The sequence below is a fragment of the Monopterus albus genome, unplaced genomic scaffold (assembly GCF_001952655.1).
Source record: "Monopterus albus unplaced genomic scaffold, M_albus_1.0 scaffold13.1, whole genome shotgun sequence".
Taxonomy (NCBI): domain Eukaryota; kingdom Metazoa; phylum Chordata; class Actinopteri; order Synbranchiformes; family Synbranchidae; genus Monopterus; species Monopterus albus.
Window position 1 is genome coordinate 3,569,464 of NW_018127893.1, and position 22,026 is coordinate 3,591,489.

Here is a 22,026-nt window from a genome sequence, read left to right on the forward strand (position 1 = left end):
AAGCATCACTCTTGTAAAAAGGCTTCACATTTAAGCAATACTAAACTGAAGCAATGTTACATTTCACTTTGAGAAGCTATCCCCACAGCAATAAGAATTTAATGCAACATATTTTACAACGATCTGAACAATTTACCATCTGAATTGTTGTCTGGATGTTTGTAGTGTGAGCCCACAAAGCTCTGGGTCGTCTTCTTCACCGAGCTGTGTGCCTCCAAGTTCCGGAGTTGATGTACTCAGCAGGTCTTCAGGTGCACTGTATAAAAATACATTGTTTTACAGTTAAACCTGCCTTTCATGAAACAATAGTGGAGGAAATGAACTACATAAATATTGTGTATATATCATCTATGCAAAGTATGGTTAGTCCTACTGTTGTGCACATTGCCAAAATACAGCAAGTCAACATTAGTAATAAAGTACTATCAAGTACTAGTACAGTCTCAATATATTTCTACTTTGAACAAAATAATACAGGAATATATTAGCAGCTAAGAGAGCCAAAATGATTAGTTGATTCATTTAGTCCACAGACTGGCAGTTGTCAGTCTTTTAAAATGTACTAATTTTTCATGGTTGCAGCTTCTCAAATGAGGATTTGAGGTTTTTCTTTGTCCATGATCACAAACTGAATATTTTTGGACTTTGGACAAACAATTTGAAGGTGGCACCTTGGTCTCAAGGAAACGAAAAGGAGCATTTTTCTCTATTTCACAATTTTCTAAAGAAAATGATTTAGAATATAAAATTAGGAATAAATTGGTCATCATTAGTTTTATAAATAATCAGATTTTTTTTCCAGATTTGTGGATGAAAATGTTTAAAGAAAAAAAAAAAAAAACGGGGGATAAATATAGTAAAACATGTCCATCACCGTCCAAAGCACAAAAATATCCATTCTATAGTCATATACAGAAGAAAAACATGAACTTCACACATTTAAGAAATTTGGCATTTTTACTTGAACAATGATGAGGTGATTAATTTTCTGTTGACCAAGTAATCATTTCAGCAATAATAATGATTTCTAAAAAAAAAAAATCCATACAACTGAATCCTCAGTGAGGACTCACCAGTGTGACCAGCTGAAGACGGTGCTGCAGGGCTGCACCACCTGCTGGTCAGTCAGGGTATCCATCATGAGGAGGTTTCCTGGCTGGACTCGTTCCCATAAGATTCCACCTCCAACTTGTGCCTGAAAAATGTTTAGTAATAATTAATGTTTGTATACTACAACTATAAAAGGTCAACTGCATCCAAACTGTAGTTATTTACAAGATATCATGTAAAGTTTGACTGAGGTGAAATACTGTGCGACTGTTTCTCCACATCTGGCCTAGATTCAAACACACTGCTGTGTATTTTCTGTATTCATTTCCATGATTATGAGAAAAAATAGCACTGTTACTCAGTGGACTACAGTTCCATCTTCCAATAAATACACAGAAGTAGTACTGGTTTAAACAGCTGAATTTCATACCTGTCCATGATGCTCAGCATCTGTAGAAGTCGTCCTGAACACACGACACGGATGGCGAGCATCTCTTCACTGCAACCCAGATGGACGGCTGCAGGGGGAACTGAACCACAGACAGACCGGCATCAACATGCAAATGTAAATCACATATGTACAGAATTACTACAATGAGCCGACTTCATTAACAGGGATCAAAGGACAAAATGGACCCAAAGAATTATTGTCTGGATCATTCAAACTCCAGTGTACACTGCCCACTGACTCCAGTAGAAAATACAGCTGTGCCACTAATATAACAATCTAGATATACAATCGTTTACATGGGGTTTGAGCATTACCTATTTGCTCTCTTCTGGACATAAACATCACTTTTAAGTCATCTTGAGCTAACTATATTCCAAGTAAATCAACTGGTTCCAGCACACAGTGATACTTTTATCCATCTCAGTACCTTTCTGCTGCCTAGAGGGCCAGAGGTTATGGTCTGTGTCTCACTGGACAGGGCAGAGTTATCAGTCCAGGAACACCTATTTACTCCCATAGTAGTAAAATATTAAAAAATAATAATGTTTTATTGTTTGCATATTAGTGACAAAAATCAGATCGCTTAGTTGTGTACATTTTTCTTTGCTTTTCTCTCCTGCACTCTATTTACATTGCACTTATTTATATACAGACTCAGATATGCACAACATATTCCTATGTACCTGTACTGTCTGTACTTGTGTAAATGGCAAATAAATCTCTTGAACTTCATAAAAAAATATGAGTATTTAAACCTATGTAGCAATATTTGTTTCTTGCTATATATAAGTAAAAATTTGTGAGATGGCTGAAAAATTTTTAACATTATTTTCACTGAATTATCTGTTAGTCTAGCTATAAATGATTCACTTCTGGTTTGTAGTGGGAATTTACTTGGACAGAACTGGGGGGCTGAAGCAAATACAGCGTGTAACGTTTCTGATTAAAATCCATAGGGAGGCTCATTATTAAAACCCCGACCTGCCATACAACAGTCAGTGGTATTAACCACTGTGCCATCCACCTGCTGTACTGGAACATATTTGGGACTTACTGGCTTCTGGTATTGGTTAATGAGATTGCAACAGGGATCCAAATCACACTCACAAAATGATCTATTGTACCTTGACAGAGTATCAAACCCTGACCTGCTGTATCATAGTCAGTAGTGTTAACCACTGAGCTATCCACCTGCTGTCTAGGCACACATGTAGAACTTTTACTGGTTTCTGCTATTGGTTAACACATCTTAGCAAGGAAAAGGAGGTGCTTGGTTTGATGGAAAGCATGTCCCTGCTAAGGGCCCATGCTGGATATTGACCGCGGCCTGACGGGGAACAGAACCCCAACCTGCCGCACCAAAGTCAGTGGTGTTAACCAACGAGATATCCAGGTACACATTTGTTGGTTCCTGCTATTGGTTTAATTGCTTAAAATAGAAACATTAAAATTCACATGGCACCACACGAACAGTCACAAGGTAAGACACACATTTTCTTCAGGAAATGCATTTGTCTAGTTATTAGTTGCAGACTGATTTAGAAGTCAAAATAAAACCCATCCCCAACGTTTAAACATTGATAGTAAAGAAATGACATTTAAACTAACTTTGTGTCCCTCCAGTAGAGTGCTCGCGTTTATCTTCATGGTGCCAAACCAGACACAAACACCAATATGACCAATTATAACGATAAACTAAATTCAACCCTTGTACGTCCCATCAATATATTATAACAGCTGGATATGAGTTTTTAATGCTCTCCATCTCAAAAAGCCAAACCGATGTTAAACCTGGTTTTTGCTCTTTCTTCATCCCACTCTCTCACCCTCTTCCATCTGGGAGCTGCTATAGTCAGCAGAATATCATGGCGGAGGTCGAATAGCTAACAGACGCCACGTCCTATCCCATTTTTACTTGATATATGAGACTGTGTAAAATCTTAGTCAATGCACTTTAAAAGACGGTTCTACTAGATACAAGCTCCTGCCTACACTTGCTCTGTTGTTGACTGGCATTTTTACATGTATTTCTCTGGTTGTTTCTCTGTGATGCTCTAAGCTGTCAGCATGAAAAGATGCCATATCAGAGCCAACAAATAGGCACAGAGGAAAGTGATGTGCATGCAGAATGTGCACTTCTGATTAAAAACGTGTTCAAACCTTATTCTTTTGTTTTGAAACAAAATTCAGGAACATAATGATGAAGTCCCTAGATGTATTTTGAGCACAGAGATTGTGTGCACAGTCGCTCGTCTTTCCGCTGCCTACCACCTTAGATAAAGCTAAACAACAGCTCACTGTTTAAACTGTCAAGACACTTCCTTTGATCACACACTGTAACTTCCCCCTGATTTCAGGATATTAAAACAATGCAGGATGGGCCAAATATGAATAATAGGCTTACATTAAGATTTACACAATAGGGACTCTTCGTGCACCAGTATGCATCTAGATCAATAGGAATGAAAATGTGGGTGGTGTCTGAAGGCATTGCGAAATACACTGTGGAAAAAACTGTTTTTCAAAAGCATCAGCAAATAGTAGATTTGCTGACTTCCAGCATTTCATGCCAAGTTTTTAATTATCTTCTACCAAGGGATTAGACCGTAGGAGATAAATTCTTAAAGATGGATGTGCACATGATTTTTAGATTTTTCTTTTGACCCACCTTCTACATCTCCGGATTTACTTGTTCACTCAGTGCCAGACCTTGATCTCACCAGCCCAGTCGCAGGTAGCTGCTGTTGCAGGGAGGACAGGATGCTGAGATACACAGAGGCAGGGCTGTTTGTGGGCGTGGAGAGTGTGCAGCAACCGAACGTTGTGGTAGTCGTAGAAGTGAGCAGAGCCGGTGGAGCTCCCTGAGGCTAGGATTGTTCCATCCAGAGAAAACTCGCACTGCACCGCATATCCCTCCACCTAGGACAAAAATACACGTTAGTTACAATGCATTTACCAAATATGGGCTGATTCAGTTTTATGGTCTTTGTTGAGGCTGTAGTTTCTATTGCATTGCACTGACCGGTGGTATTATTTTGTCCATGCCATTTATATCAGGCTAAATACAAGAACACAAAAACTTCATGATGGTAGCGTTTTGTGTACTACTCTTGCATTAGTTTTAGTTACATGTCATGTACTGAATAAACTGGCAACTGAGTGCATATCAGTATTATAAAATTACATATTCTGCAATAGAAGATTTTGTCCATTTCACCGGTTTCTAACCCAGTCAATAAAAGGAAGAACAAGTCTAACATATTGACAATATTTTGCCATTATTTCAGTTTTTCTGCATCTTAGTAATCATGGATCATGTAAAATTAGGCTATTATTGATATATGATACATATAATTCATTTTAATAAAGATACCAGCAGGCATGCGATTCTTGCCATCACCATCAAACTGTGGCACAGCAGTAAACTTCACTTTGACGCAAATATCAGCAAAAACAAACTCTTGGATCAGGGGTGAGCAATTCTGGTCCTCAAGAGCCACTGCCCTGCTCTACCCACTGCTAATTACCTGGATCAGGTGTGATCATTCAAGGAGAAGCTGGAAGATACCAATTCACTTTGTCTTTCCTCACTCCACCTTCATCTAAGATGGTATCTTGGTGTCAAACAGAAAACAAGACAGCCTGGGTTTTAAGTGTCATAGTCAGCCCCTTCTTTGTAGCATGTGCAAGGGACTTGGTTTTTAGGTAGGTAATTAATGTATGAACCATAACACCCAGGAAAGGTGTAGGTATTCATGCAGGAGGGTGCACATAGTAAAATGGTGTCTCTGTCTCTCTCCTCGCTGCACTCCATGCCTCCGAGGTGCTAAAATATGCACACCACCAGTAACTTTCATCTGTTTTTCCATTATTAATATTCATATTCTTGTGAATAGGAATAATGACAAAAAACTAAATAAATAAAAGGTACTTTATAAATGCTGAATCTGTCATTTAGTCTGATCACAAAAAAGTGGAAAAAAAAAACAAAACAGAAAGAGACCTCCCCTGAAAAGCTGCGTTATACTGTTCCCCATCAATTTCATTGGATTCAGAGGAAAGGGATCTCTACAGGGCCAGTATAGAGAAATTATTACAGGAACCAGTACTGTAACTCATTACTGACCTTGTGTCCTTCGTACCGGCGCCTCTTGTTCATTCTGTAGGGCTGCTGGGAGGAGAACACTGCCATGTAGTTCCCATTAGTCTGGGCAACAAAGGACTCCTCCAGTGGGTGGAGAGCCATGCTGGGGCATGTGTACCGCTCCTAGTAGCCAAAGGAGAGGAGGGGAAAAACCCAGAGGGGAAATTAATTACTTATTTGACTTTTTCTTGCTGTTAATAACCATGAAGTCAACTGCATGTTAACCCCTCTGTTATATAAAAAAAAAGTTACATATTCAGAAGCAAAGCTGGGAGACAAAGTAAAAGAAACACTGTATAATATCATGACATGAAATCTATCTATAATGTGTCAAAGTATTTTATGATCTTCCTATTATATTGCCCATCCTTTCCTTGACTCCTGAGACTTATTGTACAATACAGTTAATGCCTAATTTAACTGCAGCAACATACACATATATATCACACACACCAACATCAACACAACAATCAAAACAAAAAAGGAACAAAGGCCATTAAAAACACATTTTTGAATTAGGCGCCTCTCAGTAAATTGCACACTTCCACCAGCACTATGAAGCTGTCAAAATATGCCAGCTCCACACGCCTCATTACCAACGTGTTTCACATCAGGACGTTCACACATTTTCAGGAATGTACCTAAAATGGGAAGCGTGAACATCTTGTGCAAAAACATACTGTATGTGTGTATATATATATATTCATTTGCCATTTGTTCTTGTTAACACACAGATTTCCTTACATGGTATATCTGGTTGGAGACCTTGGCAGTGGTCTGGTAGTCCCAGGCAATCAGGGTGCGGTCAGCAGAGTCTCTGCTTACACAGTCAGAGCTTGTTATAAAGTCCACAGCACCTCTCAGAAACAGGATATCCAAGGTCTGCTGGATCCCTGCTTTGTACACTTTCACCATCTGGATATACACACAGGCATAAATTAAAATCAGGCTCTTTATCGTAAAAACATGGAGAAATACCGTTTAATCTACAATGTAGTGGGTGGTGTTATTGTGTGTAAAAATCGTAGAAGTTGCACTATAAACACCACATTCAGTACATTTGGTGGAACTGGATGTAGTTAGAACAATTATGAAGCCATCTGTGATGCTTACAAGACTTTTTTTTATTTTATATACAAAACGTTTCACAGCAATCGCCTCAGATGATAATAAACAGAAAGATCTAGATCTCTGCCTCTGAAGTGGAATGACAAGATGTCAACCATAGTGTGCTAATACTGCTTTCTCATTAAAAGACAAAGTCAGTTAATTGCTGTATTAGCACAGAACAAATAGTACACCACTTATGGGCCCTAGCATTAACTGATTACCATTAGCATATACAATAACTCAAACTGATCAACTGACTCTAATTTCCTGTCCTCAAATTAGAGAGCTTTCTACAGATCAGAGTAGATCTGCATAATGATGATCTTGACAAGAAAGGTTTAGAATCAGTGACAACTGGTTAATAAAACCTGAAACAAAACCAAAACATACAAGCAAAACACTATTGTTGACCTAAATGGATTTCACAAAACCTTTTGAATCTTAAATCTGGTTTAGGTTACATAGTAGTAAGTGAGAGAAGGCATCAAATGGTGAGGTTCAGTCAGTCAATCATGACCTAGGCCAGTACTGCACATAGCATGGACTGGATGCATTTCTTATTCTAAGAGAACAACCCCTACCTTACTTCACTAGCTCCGTTTTGACAGATCAGATTTTCACAGGGTGTTTGGTCAGATGTTTAATTTCTGAGCAGCTATACTCTGCATGCAACAATCAGGATTTGACCGCTAACTAATACAGTGCCTTGCGAAAGTATTCGGCCCCCTTGAACTTTGCGACCTTTTGCCACATTTCAGGCTTCAAACATAAAGATATAAAACTGTAATTTTTTGTGAAGAATCAACAACAAGTGGGACACAATCATGAAGTGGAACGAAATTTATTGGATATGTCAAACTTTTTTAACAAATAAAAAACTGAAAAATTGGGCGTGCAAAATTATTCAACCCCCTTAAGTTAATACGTTGTAGCGCCACCTTTTGCTGCGATTACAGCTGTAAATCGCTTGGGGTATGTCTCTATCAGTTTTGCACATCGAGAGACTGAAATTTTTGCCCATGCCTCCTTGCAAAACAGCTCGAGCTCAGTGAGGTTGGATGGAGAGCATTTGTGAACAGCAGTTTTCAGTTCTTTCCACAGATTCTCGATTGGATTCAGGTCTGGACTTTGACTTGGCCATTCTAACACCTGGATATGTTTATTTGTGAACCATTCCATTGTAGATTTTGCTTTATGTTTTGGATCATTGTCTTGTTGGAAGACAAATCTCCGTCCCAGTCTCAGGTCTTTTGCAGACTCCATCAGGTTTCCTTCCAGAATGGTCCTGTATTTGGCTCCATCCATCTTCCCATCAATTTGAACCATCTTCCCTGTCCAATCGAACTTTTTGGCAACAATGCAAAACGTTATGTTTGGCGTAAAAGCAACACAGCTCATCACCCTGAACACACCATCCCCACTGTCAAACATGTTGGTGGCAGCATCATGGTTTGGGCCTGCTTTTCTTTAGCAGGGACAGGGAAGATGGTTAAAATTGATGGGGAGATGGATGGAGCCAAATACAGGACCATTCTGGAAGGAAACCTGATGGAGTCTGCAAAAGACCTGAGACTGGGGCGGAGATTTGTCTTCCAACAAGACACTGATCCAAAACATAAAGCAAAATCTACAATGGAATGGTTCACAAATACACATATCCAGGTGTTAGAATGGCCAAGTCAAAGTCCAGACCTGAATCCAATCGAGAATCTGTGGGAAGAACTGAAAACTGCTGTTCACAAACGCTCTCCATCCAACCTCACTGAGCTCGAGCTGTTTTGCAAGGCGGAATGGGCAAAAATTTCAGTCTCTCGATGTGCAAAACTGATAGAGACATACCCCAAGCGACTTACAGCTGTAATCGCAGCAAAAGGTGGCGCTACAAAGTATTAACTTAAGGGGGCTGAATAATTTTGCACGCCCAATTTTTCAGTTTTTTATTTGTTAAAAAAGTTTGAAATATCCAATAAATTTCGTTCCACTTCATGATTATGTCCCACTTGTTGTTGATTCTTCACAAAAAATTACAGTTTTATATCTTTATGTTTGAAGCCTGAAATGTGGCAAAAGGTCGCAAAGTTCAAGGGGGCCGAATACTTTCGCAAGGCACTGTAGCAATAATAATAATAATAATAATAATAATAATAATAACTACAGCTTTATCCATTGTCCTTCTACTTTCTAACTTCACCCAAGCATTTATTCAATTATTTTTAACATTACAGGACAATCTCATGCATGTACTTCATCCGCATGAGTCCATTTGGCAAGACTTCAGACAAATGGTTTAATGCTGATTTAATGTTGTCTGTGGGTGGGAAAGCTGGTCTTGCTCCTTTTCATCTACTGGGGTAATTTCAACCCAGAGCAAGAAACACACAGCCTAGGACTAAGGCTGCAGTTACAGCATTAACAACCTGTTTGCTGATGTCTACACGCTCTCTGCAACTCACATTGACACCTACTGGCAGAAGCAATCCCAGCTATATTAAACCTAAAACCCTGCAGGGAGAAGGTTCAGTTCCCTGAAGCAAAAAATACATGAGAGCATCCAGATTCAGAGAAAGTGAATAGGATTATCATATAAAACAGTCCATTAAGCTTAATAGTAATATTAGGTTGCAGCTTAATGGGAACAGTTATATGAGTCACAAATGAAATTTAAATTTGCTTTGAACTTGATATAACTTGCAGTGTTACTCCTAAATCCAACAGTATCATCCTTCTTGTGAGTCACCCTGCACAGCCAAATTATACTACTTTGTTAGTTTCAGTGTGTAAATCTAACTATGCAGGTGGGGGCTGAGCACCACTATGTGCCACACGTGAAACAAGTCCACCTGCCTTAGAGCTATGAAGGTCAAAAAACAGCCAGTGACCTGGAGTCAATAAAAATGATAAATCTAGAGTGAGGAGGTTAATAAGTTTCACCTTGCAGCTGCGAGAGTCCCAGGCTTTGACCACTGAACTGTAACCTCCACACAGAAACACCTCTGGGTTGCTGGGATGCAGGGCTGCACACATCACCTTGAACTGATTGTCCAGTTTCACTATCCGCTGCCCTACAAACAAGACGAAAGACAGAAAGAACAAGATCAATACTTCTTTCTTACATTATAAATCTTGACTTCTTTGCTTTTGTCTATAATAAAGCTTTGGATTAGACTTCACAAATCCAGGGATATCCATTTAATATACATGATATAAGATAATAGGTGCGACTTTTACAGAAAAGCTCTGTGCAAGATCTTGTACTCAATGCTGTTACTTTGTCATTCAGACATTATATGAAATAACTGTCTTTTTCTAGCAATATCTTTTCAAATACTCATATCTTATATGAAGGATAGTATCAAGCAGAGCTGCAACAATTAGTCAATTACTGATCACTCAGTTTAAAAAGATGAATGAGAAAGTATTCATTTCTAACCAGCTAACCAACCAGAACATGATGTACCTAACGAAGAAACAGTGACATTTATGGGTTCTGCATGCTGTAGGTGAGTGTGCGTTTGTGCCTGTGCAGTGTATACACGTGTCACAAATAGGGACCGCGAGCATTCTGTCTACTCAGCTGTAATGAGCTCGTTTCCAACTATGACCATGGCTGGTTTCCATCCTCTCTGGGCCCCAGCATTAGGAGTGACCAAGGTTAGCCAAGCAATCTCCTTACTGCTGTTTAAGCTCTGCCCAGAACACATCATTCTAAACAAAACCATATCCTCTGCATCCATGAGTTTTACATGTTGTAGGACTAATGACTTTAGACTAACTGTTGCAGTTTGTGCTGCATGATATTTTGGCTTTTTCAGCTATCGAGACTAAAGTAAACACAAGATAAATTTCAACTATGTCCCCTCTGAGACACATTCTGCTGAAACTTCTGATTTATTAACCGAGTGCACTTATAAGGATCCAGTCCTCTTTATGAAGTGCCCATTCCTGTGCAGTACAGAAATTCATGAAGGAATGATGTTTAACAAAACTAGAATTACCACTTCACAGTTCTATTCATCTGCCAGTCAGTCAACTTCACAGGAATGGGACATCACTGACCTTGACTATTGACCACCAGAATGTATCAGTTCATCCTTGAGTCCAGTTGGACACTTGTGCCAAATTCCATCAAGCCATTCCTGACATATTGCATTCACAAGAATGGACACACAAACGGATGGACAGCCAAAAGCCCAAAAACATAATGTCTCCCGCCGTGGCTTTCGCCGGCACGGAGGCATAAAAAGAAGAGAAGCTGTCTGTGATCATTTCAGGTCAGAGGCTGAGCTTGTTTAAAGGCTTCACTTTCTGATCACGTCTTTCTGTCACTAAAAAAAGCTTCATGTTTTAATCATTACATGGCCGAGACCAACTAAACAGTGAGTTTCTAACTCATTTTAATGATGATAGCTGATACAGGCCTGACCAAAAAGATTGCACGGCCTTTGTTGTTTTGTATGCGGTTTGCAGGACATTTGCAGCACATCCAGACAGCAGCACATCATATGTATCAATCTCAGAGGGTACTTCATTTAATCTGAACTGACAAAGACCAAGTGATGCACAGAAGAAAAACCTGAATCTAAACCACTGTTTTGGCTGGAGGCAGCTTTATCTAAATCAGTTTTAAAAATGTCATACCAAACCAAAACACTGAGGAGCTTAAATATAATTATGCCTGACAGGGTGCGACACAAAATTTGTTTCATGGGAAAACATGAAGAAAAAGGATTGCATGGCTTTTGTTGTTTAGTGTGAGGAAGCAGAGCCAGACTATGACCCAGTAGTTCTGTCAAAGGCTATGCAAAGCAGTACACCCCAGGGTTCAACAGCCCCTCATTAAAGCGTCGAACAAAAAACAAAGACCCCATCCAGAACAGTCTTAGGCAATTGGCTGACAACAACAATGCACCTCATTACCCACTTGCTCTTGGATTTTCCCATTGAGTCACAGCTAATAAACTGCAGCAGAAATGGACCTTCCTTCACTTAATGGTGAACTAGCTCGCTCTCAAATTTGACTGCACTGATCCAAAGTTTTAACAGGCAACTTTGTCGGGCTCACACGTCCTGCTTAATTGGCTTACTCGTAGTGATAACCAGAAGATCTGTCATCCAGATTTGAAACTTATGTTTAGCGAGACGATGAGAAATCAACATTCTGCTCATAATTAATCGAGCCTCATCATGTTTTAATTAAGCAAGATTAATTAGCTTGCTTGAGAGAAGAGATAAGGAAGGCCTGAAGTGATCTGTCCCTCCCTCACCATAGTTTACTTTGTAGTCCTGAAAGAACTGTGATCATGCGGTGGAGCTGACACACAGTGGATGACATTAGGAGTGATTGCGACAGTGGGGATGAGCCCCTTACAGAGGGAAGCAGGGACGAAACTGATATTCTGTCTCATTACTGAATCCACCAAAGCAGGGTGCCGTCACTCTATGTAAGCAAAAGTTAGAAAGACATATCCAAAAATAGTTTGGAAATAGACTTCATAAGTCATATTTGTAGCTGGTTTACATCCTTTAAACAGATTTCACATTTAGTATATGCCAAGTCCTGAGGTGAGGTGAGGAAACCTATAATGTCCAAATCATAATTTATGACCAAAATATACAAACCAAGCAGAATCTAACTACATGTACTACATGAATGCACTGTAATTACATCTTTTCCTTAATTACTTGACTGTGAACATGTTTCAATTATCATTGCTTAATTAGAATCATTCCACTGATAACTCAGCATTACAAGATGTCCCAGAGCTATTATTTCTGCTCTGAGGAGCGAGGAGGCTGTCTGGAGGAGCTATAACCAAGGATATATGAGCATATCCTTCAGGGACGTCTGTTACAGATTGACATGCCCCTTTATCGGAAATCATTTTGTGATTGGACGCTTCACACGAAAGATCGGAGGAAAGGATGTCCCATGTCAGTTAAAATGTGTTTCCTCAATCCTCTCTCTTCACAGTTTGTCCTTACATCTTACGTGGGCGGGACTAAGACAGAAGGAAAAGACGCAAGTGAGGGAAATGTGGATGCAGTTAGTGGAATTGAGATTCACTAAAGGTCTTTGATGGTTTCTAAAAGCATATGCTTTGAGGAATCGTCACTCTTTTGTCCTAGGTACAGGAACCCAGACTAAGCTAGGGTATTAAAGCAAGCTGTTTTCATGGAGGGATGAGAGAGAGACAGTAAAGTAAAAATTAAACTAAAAATTAAGTATTGAGCAGCTCCAAAACACTGCATACACTTCTGGGAACACTGCCTAGTTTAAAATACACATACACAGTCATGTTACAAACCTTTGTGTAATCACAGACAAATATCTTTACTGCTGTTAATGATTAGCACATGTGCACTAATATAAGTTATAAATATACCAGGCATCACAGAACGATCAGAGATTCAGTCATTTCTAGTCTCTTTAAACAGGGGTTTGGTGTTTTTTTTTTTTTTTTTGTCAGAGTAAAGGCTGTGCCAACCGAGCTGGAAACCAAAACGAAGCTTTCAAACTAGGTCAAAATGCAGATATGCTCGCCAGTGGCATTTGAAATAAAAGCTTTTGGTTTTGTGCTGCTGAATGTATTTTTTCCTTGCCTACAGTGCTTAAGGCTCCTGTGTTTATACAACAACACTTCACTGGTTCTCCATTTCCCAGGAGATAAAATGAAAATTATAAGTGAAAATATATTTATTGTACACATTTTTATTGCAGCAGTTTGATTATGAATATATTACAGTAGGTAGCATGTATGTGTTTTGATTAAAAAATCCAAATTGTCTTCCTGTTAAACATAGAAAATGTTCAGAAAATGACTTAAAATAAACTAATGCTAAGAAAATTACCATGTATGATAACTGAGTATATCTTTGTTTATGTCAAGTTAAAAATGACTGTTAAATATGCAAAACAGTGACATTTAAAATGTGTTTTTCACACAGTGATATATCTTAAGTAACTGCTGCATACCCCTAGAAGATTGCAGTCTACATGATAAAACATCAAATGCTTACTTGATGTGAATTTTGCTCTGAAAAAGAATGAGTGCTTTTCACATAAATTGCATGGTTGGGTTTGATATTTTTTAAAACAACTTTCTGTGGCATGACCCCCAGACTCAGTCCCTCAGTATGACTCATTATTTTACCCTTGCACTACTGGAATATGTAGCTTGTAGCTCATTCAAAGAAGTGAAACTCCATCTTGCAAATGAATTCTATTCTTGAAGCCTTTAGCTACATTCAGCAGATGGGGCAGAAGGGCAAAGACCAAGCTCAGCACCGCTACTATCTTTGTGTAGTCCTGTTTACTGGAAAGCATGGACAGACTCCTTTCTGCCAGCGCCTGAGCGGATCTGAGCAGAAGACTAAAGCCCTGCATACACATATAATCTAATACCACAACCTGTAGCAGCTGGTGGATATATTTCCCATCACTGATCTCTGCCAAACAACTTTTCCAAGAACAGTCATGAAAGCAATGGACAGCAGCAGCTGCTGCTTCAGACTGATGCCATCCAGATGAAATTCATTTATTCCACTCCTCAATTCCCGCTCTGTTTCTTTCTCTGAATATATTCTGCCTCTTTTGACTTTTTCCTCTTGCATTCTTGCTCTCCTCTCCATTGCTCTTTCTGCATTATGCCCCTTAATCTGCTATCCCTACCTCCATCCTCCACTTCTCTGCTGTTGCTGGTGCTGGCCTGTGGCCCACTGAGAGTGGCTTGTACAAATTAAACTGGACACATGAACAAATGCACAGATAGCCAAGGAAAATGAGCACACACACTATTCTGAACGCATAGATTCGCTCTTCTATGTAGTGAAATAAGGGGTCAGGTGTCCTACAGAATCCTCACTCATTATTAAAGGGCCTATACACCTCTCCAAACTCAGTTAAACAGAATAGGCCCAGCTGCATTCCTTGTTAGGATTGAGAGACTCTGCAGTACTGTGAAGACTATAAAGATCACATTAATCTTGATTAGAAGTCTGACACAGCAAACACTCAGCTCCCTCGTTACGCTATTGCTCATGGTGGAGACGGTGTTAACACACATGGAGCTTCATTAACTTTTCAAACATCACTATCATAATTATGCCAATTCCTTAGTGCATAGGTGTCAGAAATATAAAGATGAGAGCCATAGCTTACCAATTTGATATGAAAACCACAATTATCTCATTCTGTCTTTAAATGATCACAAGGTAAACTACACAAGCATCTTGGACTTTATGTTCTTTTTACTTCTAGGATATGAACGGGTTCAGAGTGTCAGTGCCTTGGTCTTAGCTGCGCCATAGTAAATTACATAACAACTGTGCAGAAACTGGGCTTGAGTTCCCAACTCCCATATTAATATGCAGCCAAATTAAATTTTCTTGCTATAAAAATGCATGCTTATTGCTCCATAGTGCCAGCACATATCTGCAGAGCCTCAGAAACAATATGGTTTATTCAACTTCAAAATACAAATGAATAATAACAGCAATAAAAATAATTATGAATTATAAAATATTATTTAAAAAAACAGAAAGACAGTTGCAGGCTTGATGTGTGAGGGCTCTTTGGACATCTGACATTATTTCAGAGGTGTTAGTTTGAAACCACTGGGACATCTTTCTACAGCGCTGAGTGAGGCACTGCTCAGACCAAAATAAATATGTGTTTGTGTATGGTCGTGGTTGGTGACGTTCCAGGGTAAGGTCACGGTGGCTGCTCCTGTGGTGATGTATCTATTATTGATCCCCTTCCTGGAGCTGCCTGTGTGTTTAATGGGCAGGCCGAGCTATTATCACCAGGCTTTATTGGCGGAATTGACAGACATGCTGAGAGGGGAAGTGCAAACGTCACTGCCATGTGCTGGCCCTAGAGATGTAGATGTCAGTGGGGGATTCAAAAGTTGTCTTCTCTGTATATATAAACACTGTCTGCTAAAATTTAACTAAACCTTTTTTCCTTCTAGTGTTTTGTAGTTTACTTTATTAAAATTCATGAACTGTTTCAGATAAAGAAAAAGTTTTTCTGTCATGTCATTCTAACTGCTGAACAAGCAATCTGACTGTTGCTGAAAGTCTGTGCAAGTTGTTCTCATCCTTCCTGCCATGCCAGTTCAAACAAAAAGCATTTCCAAAGCAAATGCTTGAAAATGCTTTGTACAAGTACAAAAAAAAAAAGTTCTGGCAAACACTATGTTATGGCTTTGGCTCAAAGTGGATTTTACTGTTAGTCTGTGAAATAAAAGTTTTCTGTAGGAATCTTTGGTTTCTTTTTAAGCATGTACTGTATGTTATGTGTTTGCAAGAAACACAAATGAAGAAAAAGAGAGATGTGCCCATTTTAAGGGGCCATCTCCACTGAAGTAGATACAGTATGTAGCCTCCATAGAACTTAATTTAGATGATCCACCTCTCTAAATAAGACAGTCTACAGGTAATTCACTGTAGTGAAATTGCAGGTTTTCAGGATTTCATAGAAAACTGTACAATGTAAATGTATCTCTTTATTACTGTTGCAAACTGTGGTAAACTCAAACACCTCCAGTTTTATAAGATGATATGGATCAAGTGCACAGCATCAAAGTGGCTGGTCTCAGGGATACCAGAGGCTTACAGGAAATATCAGTTGTTTCATTTCAATTTTAGGAATAGAAGACAGCATCTCTTGGCTGCAGCTGGAGGAGTGTTTGTCAAGTACGCACTCTAGAATTGCAGATTTTGAAACTGCCTACCCCTGAAATGGGTCACGACTACAGGAAAAGAAAGAGAGAAGCAGCTTCACAGTTTATACAATAAGTTTAAAAAAAAAAGGTTTGGGGCCCAAACCAATTTAAAGTTACTCCACACATAAATTGGTATATACTAACATTAGAGTTAGAAAAACAACATTACATTTGCAGTAAATAAAATTGCCAAGAAGTTTTAGTTTCCCATAACACCAGCAAAATTCTCAAAGAAAAATGTCTGATGGAAAGCAGGTCCACCTAAAACTAAAACAAAGGTAATGCTGTTTAACTACAACTTTCTTAACATTTGAGGGAATTTAAAAGGCACCGCACAGCTGGTGTGTCTACAGCACTGGACTGCAGACACATGCAAAACTGGATCTAATGGTGAATTCACTTGAGGGTAAATTCCCAGTGACACGGTGTACTTCAAAAAGTAAATCCAGTAGCTTATTATGTCACACTGTGTTTCTCAGACCAGAAGAAAGAAACACTGCTGCTCACCTGTCTCTACATCTGTGATCACAGCCGTGTTGTCAAATGAGCCAGTGAGAAGGTGTCGCCCGCAGGGGGTCCAACAGGCATCACGCACAGCTCCCGAATGGCAGGTGTAAACCCTGAGGCATTGCCCGCTCTCCGCTCCATCCCACACCTGCCAAATACATTGCATCAAGCCAAAGTCACAAATACATCAACACTGAAGCAACAGTGTTATTTATTTACATACTATGGACAAGCTCTAGCATTTCTGGATGAAAGCTTAACACAGTTCTGCCTCCACTGCCTGAAATACACAGTATACTATATAAAAACTTAAAATAAAAGGAACTGATGTTGCTTGATGAAAAACTGTCAAATCCAGAGGAGAAGATTATATACTGTACATGATGTATCCTTAGTCTTGATAGAATGAGTTTTACTAATGAGTTTTACTACAATGTAGGAATGAAAACATGTTCTAAGAAAGAAAATGTATAATTGTGTTGAAAGGCTAAAAAGTGGCATCATCCTTTACACAGCAAACAAACACCCAGTGTCACAAACATGCATGGGTAAACAGAAGCAGTGGGAAAGAGAAGACATCAGATGGCACTGCACCTTGCTGGTTTGAAATAAAAAAAAAAATCATAGCATGAATCAAATCTAAAAATGGATCTAAATAAGCTAACAGTGATTTACAGTATAAAAGAGGAGTTTTTTTGTTTCGTTTGTTCTATTGTTAATCTTGGTTTTGTCTTTAATGAATAGTTTCAGGTCTTGCATTGTGCTTCAAACAAAAAAAGTACGGCAAATGGGTCAGTCAATACTGTGACTTCTTTAAAATCAGATTTCCAGTTGATCAAGAATACACTTATCTTTCATACATCTCAAAAGGCAAACTATTTTCAGTGAAGCCTAGTCTGAAATCCAGTGGGTGGTCTGGTCTGTGGCACACTGAGGTGAGGCATTACACTACTGATGAAATATTTTTTGCTTTCCTTCCCAGTGCCAAGAGGAGGCCAAGAGAAACTAAAGATCTGTGGGGCTCTGAAGATCCCTTGCTGGTTCTTCCTGTGTTTTATTATTAAAGATGACTCCTGCATTCAGCATAAAAACACACTGGAAAAGCACCGTAGGAGAGTCTTGCAGGAGGCAGATATGGAAGTGAGATGGATGGGGTAAGAGTGACATATCAATCCAGCAGGCAGTAGTTTAACAGAGAGAAAGCCAGAGATGCCTCCAGGATGAGACAGAGGCTCAGACTTTTGGTTGCAAAAAGCTAAATTTTGGACACATGTATTAGTTACATTTCCATTCAGTGTGCAACAGGGTATTCCACATCTCTGTATCATTTTAGGGAAACACTGCCATCTCAAGGCAGCATGAAAATCTGATGATACAATCTACAGTCACAAAAGCTTCACAACACATTGAATTAAACATAGGTTTCTACATATGTAACAACTGTGACAAAGTGGCTGTCTCCAGGCTGCTTCCTACATTATGAATGACAGTGTTAATGATATGCATCATAACAAGACCACTACATGAATCTCATACAGTGTGAGACCTGTGCATGGATGAAAATGAGCGTTTGTTTATCTGCATCCCCCTTAATTTCACCGGCCACTTAACAGAGAGACAGAGTGGATCCCCGCACATGACTCATCGGGATAATCTGCTTCCTAAATGACTCTCAGTAATTAAAACTAAATTGGTATTTGTTCTATCAACTTAAAACTGCTGCCTTACACCTGCTTGTAGCCATGGTGACAACAGCTGCAAACAGGCTGGAATAATAATAGTCTGCCTGTGCCTTTGAGGAACTGAGAGACAGGATGGAGGAAGAGGAGTAGGAAGCCTGAAGGGTGATGGTGAAGAAACACAAGTACGAAAGGGAATGTGCAGGACTTCAGAGACTACAACCACTCTCTGACTTAAGCCAAACAGAAGAGAAAAACTGCAGTCAAAGTGCCCAAAGACAATTAATATTGCTGTGCGGTATGTCAGTAAGTAAGCACTAACGTACGACATGCCAGTCAGTTTCTGTACCAGGACACTCTGCAGTACTCATACCACGGCTGCTGCAAAAACTTAAATTACGTTTAAATGCACACTTTTTTATCAGCTGAACAAATTGTTTATCAATATTCAGCTATTTATCAATCATTTTCAAAATTCACTGTCTAGCTTTTCAATTGTGACCATCTGCTGCTTTTGTCTAACTGTACGTGATAGTACATTTCATATCTTTGATAAACAAGCAATAAGACGAACTAAAACAATCACTCAATTAGCTCAACAACAAAATTCATTAGCAACTATTTCAATCATTAGTTGCAGCCTTAAGACATGCTGGACTATAAAAAATTTGTAATGGTCATTTTTTAAATTATTTTGTCCCTTTTAATGGATGAGCAAATGTTTAATCAGTACACCTATGAATAATCAATAATCATAATAATTCAAAGTTTCTGCATTGTTCTTAGATTTTATAAGTGACAGCTGAAATGTTAGTACAGTGTAAAGTAATGTTGCTATGGTAACCTACTGTAGACTTACTATATTGAAAATGCTGATTCACAACAGTTGACCAAAACTGTTTTGAGGCGTCACGTCCTGCAGGTGTGATCCAATTGGAAAAAAATACTTTCTTTAGGCACAAGTTTGAGAAGTGAGCCTCAGAATAACATTTTATATCACCTCATAATTTGCAGCTCTAATCAACAGTTACAGACAACTGAAGAATATACTGCATGAGCTATAATAACTAAAATGTCTATGTAAAAGGTGAATATCCTGAATATGAACTTGGAGAAAAACAAATAAATGACACTTGCATAGATTACATCATTTTTTTCTCTATTAGCTTGACAGAAAGCTCCTGGTTAGGCAGCCTGACACAGAGAAAAAGAGAAATTCTTGTATCCAAACTACCAAGACTTCTCTCCTTCCCTTTTCTGCTAGTCTCCACCATCTGCTCCAAACAGCACTTCCAGGTTCCAGAAGAGGTGGCTGCAATACTTCTGCACTTGAATGATTATGTAAATAAACTCATGAATATTTAAATGATTTATTATTCAGACCCCTCTTAGGATATTGGTGAGGCTGGTGATTTCAAACTAGGATAGAAATATTTAGTCAGTGACAAACACCTGCATTGCTTGACCTTTATAGAAGGGAATTGAGGGATTGTTTTCCTGGTGTGAAATACAGAAAAGGATGGGGAGAACTGGAAAGAGAGAGGCAGACTGGGAGGGAGCGAGAAAAGTCCCATGGGTCCTGACATACATTCAGCTGGCAGTGACAGATATGATTCTAAAGAAAGAGGTCTGTGGTACATTTATAAATTGAAGCAGCAAAGCTGGTATTTTCTCTCTGCCTTAAACAACGCACCAATTACCCTGAATGCCAGGTAAGCGATTATACCCCGAAGACCTCACCAATGTACTTGGCAGCTGCCTTAAACTATACTGATAAACACCATAAATATATAAAGCAGTCAAATTTTATCCCATGGAAAAAAAAACACCAGAATCCTAACTAAAACTTGAACTGCATAGGTAATTTTGCATAAAATAAAAAACCCTGTATAATTGGAAGCGTCACAGCACAGAAGCATTGAATTCCTTCTCTACTGTTTGTATAGTTTCCAAAGAAAAGTATCAATATCCGTCATTCCTGAAGCCAGTGACAACCTTTTTGTACAGAAGCTATCATTACCTTGAAAGTCTTGTCCATGGAGGCAGACAGCAGCAGATGGCTGAGATGGGGCACTGGACACCACTGCACTGTGTTAACTGGGCCCTGGTGGCCCCCCAGGCTGATCAGAAGCCTCCTCGGTATCCCTGCTGCACCAGGCTTGTTAGCAAGATATGGTTTCACTCTCTGCGATACATCGGAGAAAATCTGGCTTCCTCTGGTCTGGTTCTCTGAGGTCTGCTCTGCTGGATACTTTGGCTCCACTGTCTCTACTCTGGCAAGTCTCTGTCTTTTGGGAATGTACGGTCTGACCCCAGACGAGACAGTGTGGGGTCTTTTTGCTGGATTCAACCCATCATTGAAGCTTTGTGGCATGTGAGGAAGAGTATGCATTAGTGGGATCTTCCCCTGAGTAACAGGTAAGCTAGGAGCAGCTGCAGTGTCTCTAAAATGCTTATCTTGTGCTGTTGTGCTATTACAATATTGTGTTTCCCAATCAAGATAGCTCTGTGGCTGTGATTGCAGGTGTAGTGAAGATCTGCATACTTCTGAGGCTTTTCCATGATATTCCAACAATGTCCAGTCAGGAGTAAAACTCTGAGGGTTGGGTGCTACCTCAAAGTTATTACACACCACAGCTTCTGGGTTTTGTTTACAAGATCCAGTTTGTACAGAAGCTCCCTCCTCTGCTTGAGACAGAGATTCATCGTCTGACTCTGAATCTTCATAGGCCACTAATGTAGACATCCTCACATGACACTGAAAATAAAGGGACAACAGGTGACATGTCAGAATAGTTAAACCATTAGAGGAACAGGGGTGACATCTACTGCTTGCATGGATTTCTGCACTTAAAAGTAGCATATTTACTTAGGTGTAATTTTGTTGACATTACATTCATTTGCATTTGGAGTTTAACTATTTACAAATGTTTTGTTGAAAACTTATTGTCACCTCAGTGCACCAGTCAAATTTAATGAGAGAAATATGAACAATCAAAAAACACCTCACAGTTAACTATGGGAACATTGTAATAAAAGTAGAAAGGATAAAAGGAGTGAGGAGAGAACGATCAATTTAGGGAGAACGAGAATTTCCCGGAATTACGCACTGACAGCTAACGCTATTAGCTCTTACTATCAAAACAGAAGGGCAATAATCAGCTACGTTTAGGTCAATTTTACTACTTTTAGACAAAGCAAAATACTACTGCAGCTACTATTATATTGCTTGTTAACAATGCATGACGTATACACATACAAACGTTAACGCTAGCGTTAACTGTTACGTCTTAAAACTTTAAGCTCCCACCACCATCAAAATGAGCTAACGTTGGACATTCGCATACCTGCGTCTATGGC

At 39.2% G+C, this 22,026-nt stretch overlaps 1 protein-coding gene across 4 annotated transcripts in view; it reads right to left on the minus strand.

The window, feature by feature from the left end:
- Nucleotides 1–1,103: 1,103 nt before the first annotated feature.
- wdr25 (WD repeat domain 25) overlaps nt 1,104–22,026 on the minus strand; it is a 21,128-nt gene continuing 205 nt past the window's right edge. For all 4 annotated transcript variants that reach the window (XM_020590996.1, XM_020590994.1, XM_020590995.1 and 1 more), the window contains exons 2-9: nt 20,687–21,424; nt 16,988–17,135; nt 9,687–9,817; nt 6,390–6,560; nt 5,628–5,768; nt 4,170–4,420; nt 1,481–1,580; nt 1,104–1,195 (exon numbers count right to left, since the gene is read on the minus strand). In XM_020590996.1, coding sequence (XP_020446652.1) covers nt 4,199–4,420; nt 5,628–5,768; nt 6,390–6,560; nt 9,687–9,817; nt 16,988–17,135; nt 20,687–21,412 — 1,539 coding nt within the window. In that variant the 5' untranslated portion in view covers nt 21,413–21,424 and the 3' untranslated portion in view covers nt 1,104–1,195; nt 1,481–1,580; nt 4,170–4,198. The remainder of the gene's footprint in view (nt 1,196–1,480; nt 1,581–4,169; nt 4,421–5,627; nt 5,769–6,389; nt 6,561–9,686; nt 9,818–16,987; nt 17,136–20,686; nt 21,425–22,026) is intronic.